Source organism: Gallinula chloropus (genome assembly GCF_964237585.1).
Source record: "Gallinula chloropus genome assembly, chromosome: 1".
Classification (NCBI taxonomy): domain Eukaryota; kingdom Metazoa; phylum Chordata; class Aves; order Gruiformes; family Rallidae; genus Gallinula; species Gallinula chloropus.
In genome coordinates this window covers 51,886,423-51,905,805 of record NC_140085.1, presented here as the reverse complement: position 1 = coordinate 51,905,805, position 19,383 = coordinate 51,886,423, and the positions used below count along the sequence as shown (strand labels likewise).

The following is a 19,383-nucleotide window of genomic DNA, read 5'->3' as shown; positions in this document are numbered from 1 at the left end:
TTGAAAAACAATACATTGTTTTTGTGCATTTAACTGCTCTATTTCATCAACATTTTTCAACTTGTTAATTTGTGAAAACAAGCAGGTCTAAAAGCTTTTTAAACTTAATATGAGGTTAATATAGTATTTTCCTGGCTTTCGAAATCCCATTTCAGTTGATTTCACTAAGTGTATTTGTGGTTTGGAAGCTTGCTTGAAGAAAACAGTATCCTTGAAGCTGCTACTATTTCTGCTTTAGGTAGGCATTAGTATTCACATGAATTTGAAATGCTCATGTGTGACATGCTAAACCTAATGCTCTGAAGGTACTGTTGTAGTCAAGAATCAGAGCTGTGCTGTGTTTGTAACCACACAACTACTCCAGGTAGGGTTGTTCTGCCCAGCACACCAGATTTGAGGAGGAAACGTGCACTCCCTTCTTTTTCTTAGATCTGGTATAAAAATATAGAAGCTGTATAGAATTTGGTAACCTGTTTCTGAGGAAGTGATATTTATTGAACTCATTCTGCGTTGTCAAGTGAAGTGACACAATTGACTTCATAATTCTCTTGTGCATATACTTTACGTGTGTCGTATTAATCAGGCATACATCTCATCCTCAACCCATATTTAAATGAATTGTTTGATTGACTGATTTCCAAGCTAGCTTTTTTCCTCCCCCTACAGTATGATTTTACAAACTGTAGCAGGTGTTACATGTTCTCATTGTAAGGGACAGCTTAGGCTTGTTGCTGTTCTCTGGAGTGGGACAAATTGCGTTATTTACAGTGTCATTAAGACTGTGTAACTATTCATCAGGAGAAACCTTCAGTGGCCTCTTCATGGACAGCGTGGTTGTTGCTAAAAGCAATCTTGCCCTAGGTGGTGTGCAAGAACATGGGACAGCAGCTCTCCTTTATTCTGCAGATAATGCCAAAGAAAGGATCCAGTGACAACAATGTTGTGTGGGTGTGTGCCTTTGGTTTTTATCTTGCTTTAGGATAGTAGGAAACTCCTTGTAATTTGATAGCTAACATGTCACCCTATTGCCTGGTGGTGTGTTGTAAAATGACAGGTGTAGTGTTGGATCAGAGAGTAGAGGTGTTGGTCTCAGATTAACAGTATGTTTTGAGACAGATGCTTATAGAAGGAGATGCATGCATATTAATAATGAGGAAACCTAAATATGCCAGTTTTTCAAGTTTACTGAGTGCTTGGTACTGATTGATTTATTACATAGAAAAAGTATAATTTGCACAGCTCAAAGTATGAGGCAGAAGTTGTAAATGGTTAGTCTACCTTTCCTGTCAGCTCTATGCCAGATGGAAGTACTTGAAATTTGGAAAAAATGGCTTTTATTTCATCTATTGATTTCATAATTATCCTAAACACGATTCCAAATGAGAAAACAACTGAATTGTGAGAATTTCTCAATGCAATAATAATAATGAGATAGTCACCTGGACTATTGTTTCCAGTTCTGGGCTCCCTGGTATTAAAAAGATCTCCTGGAGGCAGTCCAGAGAAGGGCTACAAAGATGACTAAGGGCCTGGAGCATCTCCCTTATGAGGAAAGGCTGAGTGAGCTGGGTCTGTTCAGCCTGGAGAAGAGAACACTAAGGGGGGACCTTATTATATGAGATGTATGAGATGCAGAGGGGAATCAGCCAGCCCCTTTTCAGTGGTCTGTGGGGACAGGACAAGGGGCAATGGCTGCAAGTTGCAGCACAGGAAGTTCCGCACCAGCATGCAGAACTTTTTCATGGTGAGGGTGACAGAGCCCTGGGACAGGCTGCCCAGGGGGGTGGTGGAGTCTCCATCTCTGGAGATATTCAAGACCCGCCTGGACGCCTATCTGAGTGATATGTCCTAGGGAGCTGCTTTGGCAGGGGGGTTGGACCTGATGATCTCTCGAGGTCCTTTCCAACCCCTAAGATTCTATGATTCTGTGATAGTCTTGGAAGACTTCATATTTCAAACTAGTGCTATGCAGTGCTGTGTGTATATTCTTTCTGCACGAATTATTGGAACCCTTCAGTTGGAAGGGACACAGAATGGTGATCGAGTCCCATCTCCACACAGGGGCAGCCTAAAAATTAAACCATGTATTTCAGAGCATTGTCCAAAGGCTTCTTGAACACAGGCAAGTTACACGTATCGTGCATATATTAGAAACCTCAGAAGAAATAGTGAATTGGATGCAGAGGCAGATAGGAAGCACGAAGAGTTAAACCCTGTTTAGGGCAGGGAAGAAAACTGTTTTACACATGGTCCTTGAAGATAACCACTGTAAAATCCAAGTTATTTTAGCCATGAAGCCCATTGGCACAGAGACTGCAGTAGACTTATGTGAACTGTTCTTGAAATTCCAAAACAGGGATTTTAATGTCATAAGTCTTTGTTATTGAATATAACTGACAAATCAAAATTTCATTCTCAAGACCTCCTTGTTTGATGTTGTGGTGCTTATCTCTTGAATATGCACAGCCTGATTGATGGAATTATGTGTATTGAAACATAACTTTGTTTCCATTTGGGGCATGTATTTATTTGACCTTTGTCCTTTTGACTTTGTCTCCTGTTTCTGGGTTGATTCTTAATATTTGGTTCTGTCTCCTAAACAAAGAAAACATGGATTGTTCTATACAGTTATGGAATCAAAAAATGAATTCAACATGTAAAAATGAAAATTCTCCAAATGCTGTGTACAAAATGCATTTAATCCCATACCCTAGCAACAGGCAATGTGATTTAAACAGTGCTGTCTCTCATCCCTTTATTTGCATGCAGTGTTTGAAAGAGCATTTTGTTATACTTTTCCTCTTCATGTGACAATATGTGAAAGTTTTAACACAAGTTTTAAGTATTGATGGCCTTACTTTTAACAGTAAGAGATGCACTAGTCCATTAATTTTTCTGTCCTGATCCTTTAAAGAAGACTGCTTGCTTCACTTTAGCTGGCTTCCCAGCAGCAGCTGGGCAGAAAGTGTGGCAGCTGACTGTCATCTTTTCTGTGCCCTGGTTTAGAGGCCTTTCTCTAGGTATCAATAATGACAATAGGAAAAGTGATCAAAATCTTGGCCAGTACAGCTGTTAGTTGTAGGTGCTTTGTGTGGCACCTGCAAAGGCTTGTGTCTTTTTCAGAGCGCAGAGCAGTTTCCTTCCTCATTTGGAAGTATAGGCCTGAATGCTGCTTTGGAATTGTAAAACACAAAGTGCTGTTTGTAAATGACCCTCAGCCATTACCAGGATTGCTTTTACTGACCTGGTTTGCTGCTTTCCTCAACAGAGATGACTGTTCTTAGTGTAGCCTTTGCCACTGAACATTTTGTTGTTCTTACCTGTCCTTAGGCCTGCTGCATCCTGCTTCTTTCAGTTGAGGTTCTTGGGCCTCCACCCTCCTTCTTTGAAGGCGCTTTGCGTCTACGTGCATCCCCCACCCCCAGAGTTCAATTTCCTTCCCCCCCCCCATCATAACTAGTTTTCTATTTGATTGGTGGAAAGGTGAAATGTTCAGCATGATATGGAACAAATTTGATTTGAAAACAAGCTTTTGGCTGGCTTGCTTCCACTACTGTAGAGGTGGTGGGATGTTTTCAATGCAACCAGGGTGGCGATACTAGACTTAGAATCATGGAAATGGAATTTTGGATTAATTTCCAAAATACTAAATCACTGTCAAGGCTGAAGTCACATTGATACTCCTTGTCCTTTGCCTGGTGTCTTGTCCCTTAGCTCCCCTACCCTTTCTACAGTCACTAGAGGCCTGCCTGCCTTCGTGTGATCCATGCCATGCTTCACAGCACCATGTCTTTTTAAGTCCTGCTACTTCTCCATCTGTTCCTGAGTCTCATCTCTCTCGCCCACCCTCTCCTCCCAGTGCCTTTCCACTTTGTTAATATTGCAACTGGTTTTAAAAATCTGTGGATTTTTTTCTTAAGATTGTATGGGAGATACTGTTGCAAATAAATCTTGAGATAGAAATATCTGTACCCTCATCTCTGGTTTTAAGCTTCTATGAATTTCTTAAAATATTTGATTGTAAGATTATTAGGGATAACGGTGAAGGACAAGCATCCTGCTTTTTTGAGTAGTAAGGTGCCTATTTTTAAATGTGTGATTTTACTTCAGAAGAGGAAAAAGTGACTGAAAAAAATATAATGAAAAAACCTGTTAAAATCCTCTAAATTCTCTTGGCTCCAATACATCAGAGGAATGACTAATCACATTAACACTGCTAGACTTGAAATAAATCCAGTGTTGGCTGAAATAGGTGGTCTGAGTGGCTGACCCAATTTGTGTTGTGGATCATCAGTCCTGACAGCTTTTTGGGTAACTTCATCCCCAGAAATAGGGAGAAACAAGCTCATAAGGGATATTTCACATCATATTTCCTGACAGTGCCTGTAGTAGTGTCAGCAGATGAGCCTCAGATACACTAAATTTTGGGCCTTTGCCTGTCTTGTCGGAAGACTGTGTTTATTGCTTGCAGAACAAGAACTTTCCCTTCCTCTTCAGGGCTGCTTCACCAAAAGTTAGAAAGGCTGTTTCCTTTCACAGGTAACCCTAAAAGCTCGGGATGGCTCTGCAGTCGTGCAAGAGGCAGAGGCAGCTCTCTTGGCTGGCGCAGCATCTGTCATCTTCCAGCAAGCAGATGCTTAGCCTCAGGGTGCTGGCTTCTCTTGGCTGCTTTTCTAAAATCACAAACTGGCGCTTCAAAATACACACTAAACCACTAGCGTGAATTAAGAGGTGTAATCGACTTAGTTACGTGTAAAACCTAGCATTTCCCCTTGAAAGGCTGGAGATTAGCAGACTCGGCAGTGCCACCTTTTGGTAGCAGTGCTGTGCCTTGAGCCAGCACCCAGAGCTTCAGCTCCATCTGGTAAAATATCGAGCGGGACCGGTGAGTTTCAGCAAAAGGCACAGACACTTCATAGGCTTCCTGTATAAACACGGCTTGAAATGCACGGGCTTGAAACAGCAGTGAGAATAGGCAAGCATAATATTTTATTTTTAATTGTATCTGGGAGGATCATAAGTCAAATATCCTGAAGGTATAACAGCAATTGAAAGAGCAGCTTTATAAAAAGTGTTCCTCCTCCCAGTGATACCAAATCATGTTTGGGGGGTGTGAAATCTGATCTTTTGCCATCTTTTGGTGCCTTCTACATCACAACCTCATTTGAACTTCAGCTTTGTTCCCAAAGGAATTATTTAAAACCCATGTATTTAAAAAGTGGGTCACCTCTACAGGAAGACAGCGTTTAGAAATCAGAATTAATTTCGTGTTGTAGAAAGCTTGGTTTTTTCCTCAGTTTTCTTGCAATTTATCTAATACTCCCACAGGATAATTTTGGGTATCTACAAATATGTATCAGCCTTAATTTTGTTACAGCTATGGAAAAATTAAAAATGAGTTTATCATTCCTTAGAGTATATACATTCCCTGTGCTAATGCTGATCTCTCAGCCTTGGTCAGAGGATTGGTTTGGTGGTGCTGGAATCCAGAGCCTTCATAAATAGATAGCTCTTGCTAATTATTGATACAGCTTTGAAGATCCGATTTTCCTTTTCAAATTCTAAGTGTTTTGTTGCCTATAGGGAAAATTGTGTATATTTTGCTTTTATTTATGCATATGTCTAAGTATGTGTGCACAGGATTTTTCACTTAAGGTCAAAGGTGGGGTTGTTTTCATTTACAGCTAGGGTTACCTGGGGAGACTGAGTCCAGATGCAGAATGTAAGAGTAAGCAGCAGGTATGCTGATGTTAAAATGAACTTTGTTTTCTCAGGTGAATGGAATGTCTGATATGCAGAGCTCTTCCTTGGCTCTCAACAAGCTGTTCTGCATGTAGGACTCGTGTATTTACTTAGTTTCAGTATCTTAAGTCTTCATGTGCTCAGTTTAGGTTTATGTAATATTTGAGATTATCAGGAGCAAGAACTGGCTGCTGTCTTACAGGGTCCTTTTTGGATGAGAAGCATCTTGTTAGCTCCCATGAAAGAGAGGTTATTTAGTGACTAGGGTGGAAGTACCACAGAACATACTGTCTTTTTTTGTATGCAGGATAGTGGGCCCCAACGTGGAAGTCTTGCAGTTGACCACTATGCGTTTTTAGCTATAAATTATTAAAAAGTCAGTAATAAAAACCCATTGGGGTACTGTAGAAACATCTGATATGAAGTCAAGCACGTTTTTCAAAGCAAGTTAGAATCTCAGTTTGACATTTACTTATATCTTAAGATTGGCTGCTGTAATGATGTGTTAGATTCGGTCTCTTGAGCAATGGTAAGTGTAAGTCAATCATAAGAACTCTCCAGAATGTAAAACTGCTTTTCTCCAGCCTAGTAAAATTATGACACTCTACATAAAAGCAAATATGAATCTTCATGTTGAATACCTTAAGATGAGCTCTCCCCTCACTGGTGCTGTAGAAGGGATTTCCCCTGAAAATAAATTAAATTTCTAGATTCTAAAGCTTTTTCTGACTAAACAAGTATTAAAAATTGTGCAGTCAGATCTTAGAAAGGAAAATTACTTATAAAAACTTACTTGTCCTTTGAAGCATATAGTTTACAATTCAATATATTGCTCTTCTTGATAGCTTGGCTTGTTGGTATGTTAGGTTGTTCTTGATTTATTTTTGATTGAAAAATGGCAGGGTTTTTATTTACATGGATAGCCTCTGAATTGGGTACACGTGGATTTGATACAACCGTGGAAGTCTGTGTAGAATCAGGGTTAAAGCTGTTTCACTTGTATTATTTCAAAGCTGAGGGCAATCCAGTGTCTTTTGACTACTGAAGCCAGTTTGGGGGCTGGGAAGGTGGTAGTATGTACACTTCTGTTTCCCCAGCTCTCAAAAACAGTCTTTCTCATGACAGAAAGACTTTAGTTTGGAGTCCATGCTGTGGAATGACACCGAGAGCACTGTGTTTGTGGATTCCCAAGCTGCTTCCCATGTGTAGGGAACGTCAGTGAGGTTTTTAAAGTTCCCTTCAAACAGCTTTATCTTCCAGTGCTGCTGTCATTTGGTATCTCCCTAATATAAAGTGGCTACTTGTATGCCTGATGGGCAGCACTGCTGTTTAAATGTGGACAGATTCAATCTTCTTTAATCTGCCAGTGATGATATCAGGCCTCTGTGAGTGGGTGAAACTTCATTGTTTAAGCATTGTGGGATTCCTAGAAATCATAGATACACAGAATCAATGAGGTCTGTATGAAATCCTTCAGACTGTAGCAGTTTGAATGGAATTTTACTCATGGTTTTAAAAATTCCATGAGCAAACAAGCCTCTTGCTCATTAAAGTGACACAGGTACAGTTTTTATTGTAACTGTTTTGTTGATGGTTAAGTATATATGCTGTGCATTAAAGGCTCTTGGGTTTATCTAATGTGATAGGTGTAACTTCATTTTAGAATGTGGCAAACTGTAATCTTATTCTCTCCCCCCCCCCCCCCCCCCCCCCCCCCCCCCAAGAAATACCAGACAACTTTCTGTAAAATAGAAATACCAATAGTGGAAAGTCACTTTGTTATGAAAGTAAAGAATCCCCAGTCACTTCTTGGAATAGGGCAACAAGCTGTTTCGCTGAAAACACAAGACTCCCTGTGGTATCTGTGAAAGTGATAGCACAGCACACAGGCTGGGACTAACGGGGATCCCCTGCAAAGGCCATGTTCTTTCTGCTGGCCCCATTTGTTTCTACTTAATTTGAAAGACACCTGATTAACTCTTTCTGGTAGTCTTTTCTGTTCCTTTTTTACCTTTCTTTGCCCCCCTTATCCCTCCTCCCCATGCCAAACTTTGAAGCCTTGCCAAGACAACCAGCATGACAAAGCTGTCACTGTACAGCGTCCTTGAAGGTTTCACAAGGATGTTCATACAAGCAGGTCATTCAGTTACTGGGTGCACCTTGTTAGTCTCTTCGCTGTTGTCACAACCCTGTACATTCAGGTGTCTGACATTGCTAATAAGTTTATTTTTCTCTCATATGGTGTGTTTTCTCTGAATTTATTCTGATTATTTGAAGCTTTTCTGTAGCACTGTTGTGTTCCTCAGTCACACATGTGGCATACTGATGGGTTTTTAAAGAAATGAATAATTGCAACCTAGATTTGCAGGACTGCTTGCTTTTCAGCAGGACTATAATATTTAGGACTCTTGGCATAAAGATATTTAATGGTTTAACACAATTAGTATGAAATCAGCCTCTTGTAATAGCTTGTAATTTTGGCAGAGCAAAGAAATACGTTTACTTACTGTGATAGTCTTGATCTTTGCTATTAGTTGTATTTATTTAAGCACATACCTTGTTTGACCCTAGACTTATATCAGAATTGGGGTGATCATCTGAAATGGTCTAGTCTCTGTGGGATGTTCATTTTAGTGGGCTTGCCTCTCTCCAAGTAAACCATAGGCCATGCTGTCCCCTTTCCCTCACTGTAAAATAAGGTCACAAATGTGGTGCAGCCAAGTCTGAAACACTTTGGGGTCTACACAGCGGTGGTGTTTGCTGGAATGTATGAGGACAGGGAACAGCCTGTGTCAGTGCAGCTGATGCCTGTGTAAACCTCTTCTGAAGTATTGATTGCTTTCAGCAGAACAGTGTTTCTGTTGTGGCCATCACCTTCCTTGCCATCTCTCTGCCAAATACACGCTGCCTTGCCCGACTTGAAGGAATAATGTTACAGCATTGCAAGTAGAGGATATTGAAGTAACACCACCATGTCTGGTAGGATGTTGTGATGGGGAACTGATTTTATTTAGAAATTCATTAAAGGACCATACAGATGAATGTCCTTCTCAATGATGCTATGAACTATAAGTATTTTTTATTTAAATTAGATGAACAGGTTACGTTTGCAATGAAGCTTTTTTCTTCCTTTAGCTCACTTTAAGACAGTGATTGACCTGAAAACTTTACAAAGAAGTGTTTTTATTATTTCATGTGGGTACATGACTTCAGACCCACGAAAAACTTCAGTGCTAGAACTGTGGGATGTGTTCACCTCTGTAAACACAAGCTTTCACTAGACCACAAAAGATTAGGAAATGCACATCAAGGGAAGATTGGAGTTCAGGATGTGTATCTGAGTCTGGTTTTCACATCAATAATGGTGCTTTTGGTGAGGCTTCACCGGGTTCTTCTCAGAAACAACTGGGATATGAGGAAAGGAATCTCCAGTTTATCTGGGTGTGTAACATCTTTTTGTTGCAGTCAACTGGGTTTTAACTTTTTTTTTCTATTTCTTCCCCAGTCTGTGAACATACTGCTTTAAATTGAGATGAGGGTGTAGAGGGAGATTGGTGTCTCCGTTTCTTGAGAGGGAGAAATGGTGTATTATCTTTGTGCCCCTAGGTTATGATGTCCAGCTGAGAATTTGGCTAGCTATCTAATAAAAAAATTACTTTTTTCAACCAGTTAAGTTTAGAAGTAGGGAAAGATAATAGGCAAATGCCCTTTTCAGTAAGTGTGTATTAACTGAGAGCTAACCTTTTCTCACTTTTAACTATGATATCTTCATGGTGAAGCATAAATTTAATTAACATAAAAGACAAACTAGATGAGGAATGAGTTCTAACTCTTTCTTCTGGTGGTGGAAGTAACTTCTGCCTCTGGGATGGACCTGCATTTTTAGGCTCTTGGTTAAAACTTGTCCAATTCCAGCAGAGATCTGCTGAGTTAATTGTTTGGTTTGGACACTACTGTACGGTGCCTGGAGATTGATTGCTCACGTACTGGAGTTGCTTCAGGGGCTTTTTGAAGCTAGGTGTTATCATAGCCAGTAACCAGGGTCTCAAAGGGCAATGTAGGGAGTGTTACAGAGTGCTGTGTTCTCCATTGAGCACATCTACTTTTAACACCTTGATGCATTTTAATCCATTACCAGATCCCAGATTTCAAGATTAATTTAGTTGTATTTCTCCTTGAAGACTGGGAGTCTAACAAATTCTGAGCACAAGATTTTAATAAGCTTCCCTATTGCTAGCAATTAATACAGCTTTCATAGATACTGAGTCCTTTTAGGCCTTTCATCTCTTGACTTCTGGGATTCCAAGTGGATTTTGTACTGACAGTTGAGATAAAAGACACTCTCTTGCAGTTTCCTCTCTCTGCTGTTCTGTGTTAGAGTACACAGCAATAGGGCACTCTGCCTGCCTCACAGATTAATGCCTCCTCACCAAACAATGCCAGCTGCTTCTGTTCTATGAAAATCTTGTGTCTCAACTGCTTGCTCTCCTTCTGGACTGTTGTGTAGGCTGAATCACGTCTCTTCTAAATGGATAATAGCACAGTGATAATATTTGTATTAGCACAGGGTGGCCCTAATCTGCTATTTTCTTGTCCCATTCCTTGTAAGTGCAACATCTGGACAGCTTTGACTTCTTCAATGGCATGTTGCAGTTTTGTGGCTTACTACACGTTTACTTACTTGCATGTGAGCTGTGAGGGCATGTTGGGAGTTAATGTCTGTGATTAAAAACAGGATGAGCTTGCAGATGCGTAGCAGCTCACAAGTATGGTGGTGAGTATGTTCACTCATGCATGGCTCTAGGAAACCTCTGATGTGTGCTCCCTGCTGTGTAGTAAAAGGGAGTAATTGAGCTGCATTTCTTTGCACCAGCTGCTGAAGCAGGGATGAGAAAATGAAGTGGAGACTAATGGTGTACAGTGCAGAATCGGTTACACAGTTATTTCTGTGGTGGTGAGCTGGCCACTTTTGTTCCCAAAAAGGAATTTCCAGCTTGTCTCAAATGGGTTTATGGATGTTCAGGAGGGTTGAGAGCAAGTATGTGTTGAGGATATTTCTGACTAATGCTTTTTAAAACTTAGTTTGTTGTGTTGTGGGATTTTTTTAATCCCAGGTTTATAGGTTTGAATGAAATATGTATTGCACCAAAGTATTGCAAAGAAAAGTGGGAGCTCTGGAGAGAATAGGAAGTAGTTTTACACTAGGAGAAATGAAAGAAGTGGAAGTTGGAGGTATGCACTGTGGCTTGATGCTAAACAAGCACAGAACAAATGGCTGATGAGCCTGCTTTTCCCCCCCACATGTACACCAGGCCCCACAGCGCATGCTGCAGCACGCAGTGTGGGGACTGTCACAGGTCTGGAGGCTCGGTTGCATCTGTCTGCTCAGGTGTTACTAAAGAGCTGATCTTAGGGTACTTACTTAAGGCAGAGGTGCAGTACTGCTAATTTTCTTCTCCCATAGCACTTAAGAATTTAATCTTTAGTTGTGACATGATGCAGGGTAGTGGGCAGGTTCTTGGGTTAACTTACGCTACCAGACTTGTGACCGGTAGCATAAGACTCTTGTCCTTGTTTATGGCAGTGCTTAGGAGGTGTGTGTCTTCCCCATGGAGGTACCTCATACTGTAACCTCTGAGGAAGAGTGACTCCCCAGCTTCAAACAGTGAGCAGGGGTAACAGCAATCGACCATAAACCTTCCAGAGTCGGTGGTCAAAGGTATTCTGCAGTCTTGGCCAGGTGCAGAGGATGACTTTCATAGCGTGGTGTTTGTACTTGTGTTGTTACCCCTGTCCAGGCTCCACACGCAGTATCAGTCAGGCCACAGACACTCTAAGTGTCAGCTGCCACCCTGCTACACAGGGATGTTTATGCATGTAGTACTAGAACAACCACATTAGGAATGCAGAGGGTAGGAATGAATGCGTTGCTCTGCTCCAGCAGTCATGGTAGACAAAGTGAGTACAGCAGATCTGCATGGTAGTTTGTTCAGAAGTTTGGTTGGTGATGCGGACTGAGGTGTTACTTGCTGTGATTTGTGACTGAAGTTGCTTGCTGTAATTCAGTACAGAAGCAGAATCTTACATGAAGTTTGCAGTAAAAAAAAAATCTCTAGTCTGGAGAAGGAAAGTTCTTCATGAAAGCACAGGATTTCAAGAACTTTTCCTCCATCCCTACTAGTTACATAAAGGTAATTGCTCGAGACATCCATTATTTCTGAGCATTCAGCTTTACAAAAATTGCTCAGGTAGGTTTTGGTAGCAACTGAGACCCCTTTCTTCACTCATCACCATAGAGTTGCAAGTTAGCGATACCTCTGACTTTCCATTAAGAACTTAAATCTCTTCTGTTGCTGATGAAGTAGCAGTATTATGTATCCCACTGTAACGTTTCTGATTGTCATCAAGGCCCTTTCTTCAATTAAGACAGGCAGAGATGGTTTAAAAGGGGAAAAAAAAAAAAAGCTGTATTTTAGGGGTTTTGTCAAGGAGTGTGCTGACAGTGTACTACCCAGCACTTTTCAAATGTATTTGTCCACAGGTTAAGTATGACTTTCTGTACTGGTTGGTTAATACTAGGATGGTTGCTCTGTTTTGATTTGCTTTGAGACACCTGAAGGAGGAGGTGAATTGCAGAACTTGGTAGCCTGTTCTAGATAGCATGGTTTAACGTTTGTGCCCAGGGAATATTTGCTGTAGTGCTGACAGCGGCGTTATCCTGTTGCCCTCCTTCACTGCATGCCCTGAAACCTTTAGGCAAGTAGTCGAGACTCTACTGTTCTGGTGTCCAGCTGGTTTGCTTCCAAGCAAAGTTTTGAGGATGTTGCTGTGTCAGGAATTATTCTGAAAGGTCTCTAAAGAATTTCTCTACTGTTCTTCAACTGCAAGAAGAAATTGCGCTCCCTCTACTTCATGAGAACTTAGTTACTGTTTCCTTCAGAAGAACATCTGTAGGGCTGTGAATGAGCGAGATGTGACCAAACAACCAACCTTAGTGGTGCTCCTCTGCCTCCCTGGTTCCTCGGGTTTTCTTCAGTTTCTATTGCAAAGCCCTACCTGGCCTTTCTTCATTTTCATGTAATCCAGAGAAAACAACCCATTTGAGCCTTCTGCCCGTTAATAAAGCGGCCAAATTGGGTTACCTAGCTTGTAACAGAGGTATTCTCGTAAAGGATCCGGTAGGTTTTCCCCTGTTAGTAATAGAGGGAGAGCCACTGTGCCCTTAATTGAGACTCTTAACTGAAAGAAAAAACTGAGGAAGTTTGAATTGGGGGAGGAGTTAAATCTTTCTCCCACTCCTGGATGCTTGCTTTAAAATCCGCCAGCCCCTCTGAGTAATTCACCAATCATATAAACACTGACCCTAGTTTTTTGGACAGGGAAAGTATTAAATGCTTAGCTTAAAAAGTAAAAACAAGATCCCATACCCCACCAAAGAAGGACATCTGTTTCTAACTTCAGCTTTTTATTTTTTTTATCTTTCATTTTTTTTTTTTGTTGGTAAATCTCCCAGACAACAGCAGTTCTGTAGAGAGTTTAAATATGAAGGAATGGCAGGACGGGCTAAGGGCACTTCTACCGAACATTAACATCAACTTTGGTGGACTGCCCAATGCTTCTTCCCCCTCCAACGCCAACCACAGTGTACCAACGTCCAACACTGCCACCACCGACAGCCTGAATTGGGACAGCCCTGGCAGCTGGATGGACCCCGCAATCATCACAGGTAACCGTTTCTCACTCCTTCAGCTCTGCTGGCAAACCATCCAATGGGTATTTGGCACAAACTGATTTACATCTGGAAAAAAAAGACAAAGTCAGTATGCGGTGGTCTCTTCCAGCTTCCATCCACAAAACCTCAGGGGTCCAGGGATTTTTGTGGAACCTCTAGGTCTAACCAGGTGTCACATAGGCCTTTGCAATGCATGCCCGGGACCTTCGCAGGCAGCCAGGCGGATCGGATCGGCACTTCCCTATAGGGTCAGCGTAGGTGTCCCTTCCGGATGGTATGGCATGTCCCCTACGAGCACTGCTGGTCCTGAGGCACTGAAGGCATTCACTGGACTTTTGTTACTTAAAAAGGGACGTACTCCACTTGTTTATAAAGCTCTCTTTTATAAGGCTGTCTGGTTGTGTTTCCCTGTTAGAGAGGCTGAAGCATGATTCACGTAGGCAGAGCAGGAGGTGAAGCATGCAGTGTGCTGGTGGTTTGGTGTGGTAAGGTCACGGCTACAGGGACACGGTCCTTGTGCAGGATGATTGGTAGAAAAATGTGTCTGTTATGCAGAAATGCTCTGAGGGGGAACTTTCTCCTATCTGGACTTAATGTTAAATGATTTGTGGGCAGGGTAATTATGTAAAATGCATTCTCTGTGCAAACTAATCATGTTTTCTCACTTGCTTTTTGTTAGGTTAATTGACCTCCTTTGTGCTCAGCTTACTGCTTCTGCTCTGACTTGCCTGTATCCCTGTTTTTTTTCTTTTCTTCATAGGTATCCCAGCCTCCACAGGAAACAGTTTAGACACCCTTCAAGATGACAATCCTCCACATTGGCTAAAATCTCTTCAGGCCCTCACAGAGGTGGACGGCCCCAGTGCAGCACCATCACAGACGCACCACAGTAACCCCTTCGGCACACAGATCCCTCTGCACAGAGCCAGTTGGAATCCCTACTCTCCTCCAAACCCCACCAGCTTCCATTCCCCACCTCCAGGCTTTCAGACAGCCTTCAGACCCCCCAGTAAAACCCCCACAGATCTACTACAGAGCTCAGCGCAGGATCGTCACTAGGAAAGGAGGAAAAAGAAGAAAAAAGAAAAAAAGAAAACCCAAAACATTAGAAATGCAGGAAGTGTCCCACCCTGACTCCTCCCCATGCCCACCTACTGTTCCCTGTCATATCTTTCTTTCTGAAGAATCCAGTTCCTGATCAAACCTCCCCCCCAAATGCAGTGCCATCACAGGGTCATGACCGTATCTCTTTGTTACATTTCTGCTGAGCCAGTGTTTGATATACACTGTTTGAAATATTTTCTAATAATTCTAAGGGGGGGGAAAAAAAAGAGAGAGAGAGAGAAATCATAAATGCAGTCTCAATGCTTAAGGAGAATATTGCTGTCATATGTCTTTTGCACATGAGTATTTCTGCCTAGTGGAAAAGTGTCAGTCTGCAGTAGGGGGAAAAAAATGCAGTGCAGAACTATGGAAAAGGTATTTAATTTAAATGAAGCTACTGAATATGTGGGGCAAGCAGTGGCCTAGTGTTTATTTTGCATTCAGTGTGGCACTACACAGGGAAATTGCCTTTTTTTTTTTTGGAGAAGGGGATTTTATTGTGTCAGTTTGACATGAAGTGTGTTGAAAGACAAAACACAGCTATGAGTAACTGGCATGTTGCTAAAGAGTGGTTTAAAGAGGGGAGAATGGGATTTTTTTTCTTTAATTTTGGCTTTAGATTTAAAGTAAACTTTAATGTTTTAAAAGTATTCACAGATTTAATACCTAGTGTATACATAATATAATTATAAGCAGCTGAAACACGAGTGATATTTACTTCAGTCTTTCTGTCTCCTCTGTTGGTCTCTCTTTCTTTTTTTTTTTTTTTTTAAAAAAACCCACCCCAAACCCAACAAAGATTCACCTGATTAAGGCACCCTGGGATAGCACTGCATTGGGGCCACATGATCACCATCAGGAGCAACCTCTGACCTCCTCTGCCTGCAGCTTTTACTTAACCCTGTAGTTTCTGGACGTTTGTGCAGTATTGAAAAGACAGGAAAAAAAAAGAAACAGATAAATAAAACATGGTTATAACCTGACGCTAAAACTAAACCCAAGGAAATGTACCTCTTCAGAATTAAAACTAAAATCTTAAATAAAACAGAAAACTTGATGATGAGTTTGTGTTTGCTTTCCTTTTTTTTGTTAAACTTGCATTTTGATTCCCTGCACCTGGCAAAACTGTATTGGGAATTTGTTTTCCTGTTTGCCTGAACTGGAGCTGTTTTATCATGGGAACATTGCTTTGGATGGTGACTCCTGTACTGAAGGGTGGAAAAAGCATCACATTTAATTTTTAAAGGGATTCTGTTGTCTTTACCTGTGGTGATAGCTGGAGGCTCTCTGTCTAAATATTTATTGGTGGTATCTTTTTAAATCTGAAGCATGAGTAACTTGTTTGTACTCTCTGAATGAAATACCATGACACTTGGGAGGGACAGCATGCAATAGTGTGTCTGAGGGTGCAGCAGAGAGTGAGGTACAACTCCGTGTCCATCAGCATTGGTACTTGCCACTGCACAACAGGGGATGAAGAGCTTTTAGGGTACACAAGGCCTCCAACAAGCCAGAGAGGTTTTAAAACCACTGACCTTGTGATGGTGGGGTGCCTGCTTGATGTAGCTCGTGAGGGTGTCAGAGTGGATTTCTCACCTGGTGCAAGCTGTACAGTTCAGGCTGGCTGCCCTCCCGAAGTGTTGGCTGCTGCCAGGGGTGGGGAAGGGTGTCTGTGTCCCTGAACTCTGGGCACCAAATGGGCCAGCGGGGGGTCCTGGCTTTTTCACCATGCAGGGAAGTGGGAGTAAGTTCCAAATTGGCACTAAAGTGACTCTAAGTAGTCTGCCTTGTAAAAATCCTGATCTGTATTACATATCACTGCTCAGTGATTTTGGTGGAAGAGCTTTTGCTCTCTTCTTACCTGCCCTTTGGTGCTGGATGTGCTGTGCACAAAGGAACCACGTGTTTCTGGACGGGCACTCAGTGCAAGTTAGTTACGTGCCCTGGTGACATGGGAAGAAGGTGCACACCCTTTGGTACCAACACTCCTCAGCAAAACAGCTTTCTTCACCCAGTCAGTCCCTGCACATCCCCCCATTGTCACGGCTGGGGGTGGAAGGAGCAGTGCCACAGCTGTGAGCCCAGGCTGGCACAACTCTCCTCCAGCACCTCAAGCTCCTGCTCCTGGGAAGCAACCCAGTGGGAATGGTCTGCTGAAGGTGCTGGTTAAGATGCTGTGAGCTTTCTGTCTGAGTGTTAGTTTTCTTCCACTGTTATTAGACATTTTTCGGTCTTTAAGGTTTCCCAAAGCAGCTGTGACTGTCTTATGTGCTGCAGCAGCTCCTTGGCTGTGGTTAAGGATGTGCTGAGGGGAAGCCTGTGCCCGTGGCCTGTTACCAGGAGGAAATGTTTGTTCCCTGCTGAGGGCACAGCAGCTCCTGTGCTCAAAGCCTACTGACAAACAGCCTCAGGAAAAAAGCTTGCAACTAGAACAAACTTTTTCTTTATGGGGCAGTGCCCTCTCAAAGAAACACTTCACGCTGGGTGGCATCAGTGTTATGAAGTGAAAAATGTCAGGGTTCAGGTGGATGTGTGGGGGTGCAGCTTCTGCCTCTTCTAGCCTACTTGTATCTAGTCTGATGCAGATGCCTCTGCATCCCCCCTGTCAGGAAGCAGCCTGGCATTTCTCTCTGTTCAACCACGTGGAGCTCTGTTAGTTTCTCCTGAGGTTTTTGTCGATGCAAAGTGAAACCCTGTCCAGGAGATGCTTTCTGTTACTGAAAGGAGAGTGTCCCTGTGTCCACTTTGTGCGATCACCTCCCTGTGAGGTCTGCTTTACATACTGAATGGACATGTACAGCTCTTCCTTGCGCTAGGCCAACAACGGTGCTTGACTAGAGGGCTGGCAGGGAGGAACTAGCAACAGGCTTGGTCAGTGGTGCATGGCAGAGATGAAATTGGAGAAGGAGGATGGACCAGGCTCCTCTTCTGTAACAGACACGAAGGTGACAGATAAGTAGCAATAGGGCAAAAGGGAATGGCTGGAAGTTGCACCAGGGGAGGTTCAGGTTAGAAATCAGGAGAAATTTCTTCTCAGAAAGAGTGGTTGGGCATTGGAATGGGTTGCCCAGGGAGGTGGTGGAGTCACCGTCCCTCAGGGTGTTGAAGGAGAGGTTGAATGAGGTGCTTAGGGACACAGTTTAGTAAGTAATATAGGCAGTAGGGGGACAGTTGGACTAGATTTTGGAGGTCTTTTCCAACCTTAATAATTCTGTTTGTTGAGTGAAGGGAGGGAGTCAATAGCTGTGATTGTGTTGGCACGAGTTCTGGTGCCTTTTTAAAGAATTGACACTTCAAGCATAATGATTGGAGGGTCAGCTGTGCAGGGCTCATTCTGAGGGCTGCTGGCTCCTTTCTTTTATTTGGATATCTAGTAAGGCAATGCTGTTTCTCTGGAGGTACAGCACAGAGTGTAACATCACCTTTGAAGTAAGGTGAAAAGCCATTGCATGAATTCCTTTTCCTTTCCTAACTACAAATTCCTACTTGCAAGTCACAGGGTGACCAGGTACGTGCTGCCCTTACAAAAGCAGCATCTTGAGAAGGCTGCTCTAACTGCTCGAAACACCATTGCCAACTCCTGTGACTGTTTTTAATCAGGGAGTTAAGCAGTTTGCGTTACAGCTCCAAAACTCATAACTTTTGTTTCCCTTCCATCGTAGACTCTGACCTCCAAAAATTTTGAGATGCTCATTCAGTCAGTACATTGGATTTTAGGAAAAATGCAGTTGAGTTTGGGCTTTCCTGCATGGTGGTGGTGGTTTTGTGGGGTTTGTTGGGGTTTTATGGCTCTGCTGCTCTGGAGGTTTCTTTGGCTTGAACACCTTTTTTTTTCCCCTCAGGGAAGAGGAAGGCCTATCCTGGTTTTTCTCCCCTGTCCTTGTAAGGTAGCTTAGAAAAATATAATTGAAAAGACTATCAAACAGTTACCCACGTGCTTGATGTTCGTCCCTCTCCTTGGGGTGCATGAAAATTTCCTTAAGTGGCACAGGAGCCTAGGTTTGGTGGGGGGTCTCCTGCATATGGACATCTACACTGTGGCAGCCCTGTATTGCCTGGAACTAATTCCCTCTGGGCAAAGTTGTGTGTGCTGGAATAAAACTCACTGCTCAGAACTGAGGTGGGTCAAGAATTGTTGAGAGGTGGCACTGGACTTAAAGGATAAGGGGCTGGCATTGTCACCAGCTGTGTTTGCAGGGGCTATAGGTGCTCCTGACTTCTTGAGGGAAGGAAGGCTCTTCCACTCTAGCTGGCCAGCTGCTGCTGACAGGGATTTATAGTTCTCACACAGAGCAGGTGGTGGAGCACCACTCGGCGTGAACATTTGCCTATTAAGAGGTAGCAGTTACCTTATGTCTCCCAGCATTGGGTTTCTGTATGGTTGGCTACAGAGGCACTTTCTGCTTTGCTGATTTATTGTCAGGATTGAATGTTGATGTCGTGACTGTAAGAGCTGGTACTCCTGCCTCTTCTCCCAAATCTCAGCATCTTTTTTTCCCCCCAGTTTGAGACCTTCCACTGATGAGAAACAGCTCTCTGGTCCTCTTTTATGTAGGGATTGTGCTGTAAACAAAGCTTCAAAAGAGGAAAAAGGTGAAGCATTGTCATAGTTTTAGATCCAGTGTAAGAAATGGTGTAGCATCACTGCACTCTGATCTACATGTGAGACTGTGGTGTGTGAGGAAGATCTTCATCTTCCCTTCTGTCAGGGTTTGCCTCTGCCCTGCGCTTACCGCTGTTACATTTAAGTGGCAAAGTGAAGGCTCCTGAGATGGAAAAGATCAAACTAAGTTCTTGCAGTACAA

At 42.6% G+C, this 19,383-nt stretch overlaps 1 protein-coding gene across 4 annotated transcripts in view; it reads left to right on the top strand.

Annotated features, from left to right (window-relative positions):
• Positions 1-15,628, top strand: part of CNOT4 (CCR4-NOT transcription complex subunit 4) — a gene marked incomplete at its 5' end in the record, with an annotated part of 43,061 nt that extends 27,433 nt beyond the window's left edge. For 2 of the 4 annotated variants that reach the window (XM_084279652.1, XM_084279651.1), the window contains 2 exons: positions 13,256-13,468; positions 14,235-15,628. In XM_084279652.1, coding sequence (XP_084135778.1) covers positions 13,256-13,468; positions 14,235-14,533 — 512 coding nt within the window. In that variant the 3' untranslated portion in view covers positions 14,534-15,628. The remainder of the gene's footprint in view (positions 1-13,255; positions 13,469-14,234) is intronic. The other 2 variants (XM_084279654.1, XM_084279653.1) reach the window with 1 other exon arrangement.
• Between the last annotated feature and the right edge of the window lie 3,755 nt (positions 15,629-19,383).